The sequence below is a fragment of the Mesitornis unicolor genome, unplaced genomic scaffold (genome assembly GCF_000695765.1).
Source record: "Mesitornis unicolor isolate BGI_N332 unplaced genomic scaffold, ASM69576v1 scaffold13576, whole genome shotgun sequence".
Taxonomy (NCBI): Eukaryota; Metazoa; Chordata; class Aves; order Mesitornithiformes; family Mesitornithidae; genus Mesitornis; species Mesitornis unicolor.
Window position 1 is genome coordinate 69,400 of NW_010188992.1, and position 6,078 is coordinate 75,477.

General features: G+C 37.1%; 1 protein-coding gene across 1 annotated transcript in view; it reads left to right on the forward strand.

The window, feature by feature from the left end:
* Window positions 1–6,078, forward strand: part of LOC104541782 (DENN domain-containing protein 1B-like) — a gene marked incomplete at both ends in the record, with an annotated part of 83,633 nt that overhangs the window by 67,246 nt on the left and 10,309 nt on the right. Inside the window, one exon of the mRNA XM_010185918.1 lies at window positions 2,441–2,560. Coding sequence (XP_010184220.1) covers window positions 2,441–2,560 — 120 coding nt within the window. The remainder of the gene's footprint in view (window positions 1–2,440; window positions 2,561–6,078) is intronic.

Here is a 6,078-nt window from a genome sequence, read left to right on the forward strand (position 1 = left end):
GCTGAGCTATTTTTAATAGAGAATATCAGATTTTAAATCTTATTTTTAAAGTGGTCCGGTTTAGGGACATTTTTATGTATGATTGAATTGCAGTACCAGTTTTTTTCCCCATGTCATCTTCAAGGTCTGGGAAGGCAGAAGGCAAATAACTGAAAGCAAGAGATCCTGACTGATGTGATTTTTCTGGAGCTAAGGAGTTATTTTCAAGCAGTCATGGAGTAGTTATTTGCCAAACATACCTGTACACAGTATGTTAAAAGCAATGCCTGCATAGATGGGCATCTATTAACAATCACTTTTGGTTAAGATGGTGCACGGAGACCCAAGCCTAACTATGCCAGGTATTTTGTGGTGTAAGGAAAAGCCACTCATGTCTGCAGACAGCTCTGAGCCTGACGTGGGATGCAGCAGAGCAGAGACGGTGGGGCAGAAGGCAGCCGAGGTGGCTGTGTCTGGTGCGTCACTGGTGCTAGTGACCAAGCTGCTGCTGCTGCTGCTGCATTACTGTGTAAGCCCCCGGCTGCAGCGTGCGCAGGGGTGCTGAAACCATACTGTGGGCTTCAGCACTGATCTGCTCTTGGGAATAAAGAGGGGAATGCAAAGATGTGAAATGGAAAATTGCATCATTGGTAGGGGAGCAATAATGTGCTGTTATGGATGGCTCCCTATTGTATAAGGCATAATGATCACAGGCGTGTAATCAGGCAGCATGCGAGCTGCGCAGAACCCGAAAAATGAAGGACTGAGTGAAAGGTGTTGGGCCTTTGCTGTGTTTAAAGAGCACATTTGGTTGTTCCAGTCTGTTGAAGACAAGTGAGGAAGATAACTTGTTTTAATGGTTTGAGCATGTTTATCTAACTAAAATAAGTCCATCAGTTATCATGGATTTCCAGTGAGTATATTGGAGTAAAGGTATCTCATTATATGCTTAGCATTTTGTTTCAGCCTTAGTCACTGGATGTTCATGAGGAAGCAGACCAAACTGAAATGAGTGGGATACTACAGTCCGAGTAGTGGTATTACTTGACTAATCTTTAAGCTTTTGTCCTGCACATGCTAAGCAGTGTGATATGCGTGTGTCCCCTGTAACATCTCTCACCCTTTTGTCATTTTCTGCTTGTTTTTTTTCTAGTTGAAAATGTTTATATTTTATTTTGGTGGAGATTTAAAAAAAACCAAACATGCACACCAACAACAAAAAAACCCCAATCCATATTGCAGTGGATAAATTAATAAAATACTTTGTGCTCTTAAACTGGAAGACTGTGAGATCTGTGATGGTTCTCAGCTTCTGTGGGAATTCATTTTCATCTTGGCATCTTAAGAATGAACCACACACAACACATTAATCATAACGCTTACTAGCAGGTGCTTAGGTATTCTGCTGTAGGAGATCATGTAGGAAGGGGAAAAGAACAAGGGGCAATAGAATTACAGGCAGAACTGCTACATTTTATATTTCCAAATCTCCATGCACTCCCCATCATAACATGGTTTTCATTTGGTTTTTAATTAAATCTTAAAAAGTCCCTTCCAATCTAAACCATTCTTTGATTCATTCTTTGACACACATTACCTCTCCTGGCTGAAAATGCCAAGTCTACCTAAAGTTGGTTCTCTTTGGAAGATTTTGGGAAAGTGCAATATGTGTTTCTGAGAGTAAACTTCAGATACAGTTTGTATTCTATTATAAAATGGTTACATTAGACATATTTTGCAATTTTTAGGAAGATTCCTGAAGTCTGGCCACATTGAAAAGGCAGGGAAATTTTATGTAAACTTATTCTGTCTCAAGTGGGGTACATGTTTTGAAGATATTACTTATTATTTTAGTTCTCGTGCTGTTTATTCTTGTTTATTTTTTGGCTTTTGCATTTCCAGAACCGAACAAGCTTGCACTGAAAATGAAACCTAGCAAAAAGTTGTTTGTTGGACAATGTGTAGTGCAAAAAAGGGAGGAAGATGATGTGTATGGGAAGGCTACAGGTTTAACCAATGTCGGGGAAGCAAACTAGTTTTCTAATGGCTGTCTTAAGCCAGGCCTGTATGATGACATTTAACAATTTATTTGTTGAATTTTAAACCTTTGTTTTGGTTTACCCTGCTGAGGTGTCCTCAAAGCCGATAAGCTGTATCAGGCTTGTTCTGGCTCTGTTTAGGCCATACTTTGGAAAAGACCTTATGAAATACCCCATCTATTTAGACTGGGGTCCAGACCCTGTGGAGTACAAGGCTGAGGCAGCAGCCAGAGGCATGGCTGAAGGAAGGACCTGGGCTCTTCTGTGCCGAGGGGAGGGAGTGGGGTGCACGAGGCAGCTTGGATGATGGGAAGGGAGAGAAGGACAGCAAGGCTTCAGCATGAAAATGCTTGACATCAATGACTTAAATGCTCATATTTTATGTGATTTAGTGATTTTATGCTCTGTATCTCATTTCTCAGGGTGTCCCAAAACCAAGTAGGACAGCATTTTACCTTCGTGCTCACCGACATTGAAAGTAAGCAAAGGTTTGGATTTTGCCGTTTGACGTCAGGAGGCAAAGTCTGCCTCTGTATTCTAAGGTAAGTCAGTATCAGAAAAAATTAGTCAAGGAGTGAATATAAGAAAAATATAAGAAAAAATTCTTTTGCAAATTCTCTGCTAATGCGTTTTATTTCTCTATCAGGGTATAATTTCTCTACAACAGTGTTACCATTGATTTTACATGAAAAGTGTTCCCAAGCTCCATGTGATGGTATTCTTATGTGAGGCTAAATAATTCTACTAAAAATAACATGAAATCTCTGCTTAAAAGCAGAGAACAGTACACTGCAGCTCTAGAGGCTTTGAATATTATGTGGATATTTTAACTTTCTAATGAGATCTTTGAGAAGTATCCAATCAATTTAACAATAAAGTGTACTATTCTGTATTCCTCTCCTTGGAAATATGATTTTTGGGTGTCTCTTCCATGTTCTTTGGCTAAACTCTATCTAATACAAGAAACGCCAGAGCCAGATAATTCTCAATAAAAAGCATGCTGCTTTGTTGCAGAAGAGGTAATGACAATGGAGAAATTGACCCCAGTGAAATACTTTTTCTCCCTCTGCTTTTTCTTTTTTCTCCCATAAGGTAATTGTTTTGGTAATGGAAAAAACCCAATTGTTTAGCTGTCCTAAAACCCTTTTAATTAAATTATTGAAAATGCAGAATGCTTTAATTAAATGGCAAATTTGCCACTTCAGTCAAGAGCCTAGCAGCCTGTAATGCCCACAGAGGAAATGGGACTATCCAGTTCAGCAGCACATGAGAAGAATAAGATTGAAGTATTGTTGTCTTCAAAGTGAGAATCCCCACGCACAAGGTGAAAGAGGAGCCATATGCTGCCAAAGAACCAAACCCACTGACAGCAGAGGGGCACCTTGGAGAGTTTGTTGAGAAAAGAAGACTATTAGGTATTTGGACAATGTGAAAGTAGGGCAGGCATGGGAGGTGTCATTAGGACAGATCACATGAGTTAGGGAGACAAACCCGACATCGACTTGTAAAAGAACACGTGAAAGGGAAAAAAGAAAATTGTAGAGTAGTGCTTCAAATTATTGGAAATACCACCTAAAGACTTGTGTGAGCTTTTGAACAGATTCCAAAGTAATGTTGAGAGCCAGTACACTGCATGTTTTTGGGCAAATAATTTAAAAGCAAGTATTTGCTATACTATTGTAAAAAATAATAATTGCTACCATATATTGAAAATAGCAAAAGGAAAATATTTTATTCTGGACATTAATTGACATTCTGTGACAATAAATCTTTAACAATATTTCAGCAAGATTTAATTTGTGGGTTATTGGAGTGTATAATACTTAACCCTTTTCTCTGTGATGCCTTTTGTTGATATGTCTTGTTAAGGCCCAAAGAGAGGATATATATGCTTTTAGCTTTATTTTTTGGAGTTAACCTTTTCTTCTCTCACCAATCTAGAAACAGTTTTTTTTACTTGTACTCTAAATATTATCTGGCTGTCTTCTAATGTTATAATAACAAATAATCAGTTAGTTATGCATAATCAATTATGCACATCTAAATACTATATGTAGTGCTGCAAATCAAAGGATGCAAATTCTCTGCTGGTGTAAACTTGTGTATTTCTTTTGACATTTCCCCACAGACAGCCGTCAGCTAAAGATTAGTCAATGGTCTGTTACTTAGTAGAAATAACTAGGAAAATAAAAAGTGGCAAGCTATAATTTTTCTCTGAACCATAATCAAGGCATTGCCTTTATTGCTTTTATTGTGACAATTTCATATTTACAATGCATAGCTGAATGGTATGGTATGGTAAATACCACGTCTAACTACATATTTACATATGCACATCTATCTATCTATCTATCTATCTATCTATCTATCTATCGCCTAAAACAAGAAGAATATATGAAGATTGCTGACTAGGCCTTTAAAAAAGACAACTAGAGACAAGCAAATACAGAAATATTAACTAAATGAAGTGGTCATAAATAACTAATTTCTAAGTAAGAATCTTTGAAAAGAAGAACTGGAAGAAGCCAGTCAAAGTGATGAGAAGGAAGTTGTAGAAATTTGGGTAAACTGATGAGTGAGGAACAGGACATATCTTTTCTCTTCTGAATGTCTTTTGTGGATGGTGCCAGGCCTTGTGTTAACCTATGCCAGCTCTGCTAAAGAGAGAGGATTTGAACCGCTTAATGGGATTCTTAACCATGAGCTGAAGAAAAGGCTGTTTATCCTCAGGTTTTACACCAGCAAGCTGAAGCTGCTTTAAGGTTTAAGTCTTGTGGTTTATCAAACTTTTCTCTGTAATTCATTCTTCATCTGAAACTCTAATTAAAGGAAATCATCTCTAAATTTGCAGCCACATGGTCTTGCTTTAAACTGAATACTTTAAAACATAAAAGATACTTCTACGTATAAAATTCTTCTGTAAGTTTTATGGTTTTGTTTGGTTTTGTTTTTAATGTTTTATTTACACATCTATATGAATTGTGTAAACAGAATTCCTCCCAAATCAGAATGTTTTGCTCAAGTTCTCTGTATGTTTATACAGTGAAACAAAAGTCCTGCAAGGTAGCTGTCTCAGGCATTTTTGTTTGAAGAACTTAGTTGTGATACAGTATTGTTTAAAATGATCATGCAGAGCTTGACTGCAGTTGCCAAATTCAAAGTGCAAGGAAGTAGAAAACCATAGTAAGATGAGAAAATAAATCTTGAATTATTCTCCAGATCTTTTCCATGATTCCTTTGCAGGTTTTGTTGTGTTTTGTTTTTTCTTTAAATTGCATGTCTGCTTTGTGAAACTTTTGATGTGAATCCTGCTGTGTCACCTCCTCCCTCTCCACAAACTGTTAAGTTAATGCAGCGCTGTAAGAACGAGGGGTGCAACAATAGGAATATTGTAATATACCTTGTTGTGCTTCCATACTATACTGGATCCTTTCTTCTAGTTTTACTTTTTATATTTTAATTTAAGTAATAATTTTGCCAGTTGAGATTTGAAGTGGAGCAGTAGAAACTTCAGTGTTCACTTTTGAATAATAGAAGGAGACTCAATTCTTCTGGGTATTGTTTCTAAATATCACTGCAGTTTGCAGTAGGAATAATACTTTCTGGGTTTACATGAAATTGTTTCTGAATTGCCCAAACAGTTGCGGTACAAAGTTCAAATAATTTGACTGAGATTTGTTTTGTTAAAAATCTCAAAACTGTTGATGGACTCTGAAGTTGACCTTATGTATCCAGAGGAACGCAAAATGCATCATTAAAATGCTCAGTCTTAGATTTCATTAATTTTATGACTGTAAAATTGTCACCTACATTTCCAAATGAAATGCTCTAATAAGGAAGACAGGTTTATGTGGTAAGCCTTTGTAGTTCTTCAGTTCAGACCACGCTTGAAGCTTTCTCGCTCTTCCTTTAGGCAAATCCCTTAGAAGCAGAATGTTTCAATTTTACACATTTTGTGTCAATTTTCCAGACAGAAAAGTAGCCCCTAGACATTAGACATTTAGCTACGGAAAGGCAGTTTCCTTAGTTTTATTTGATTACTAGAAGTTAGATTCCTGCT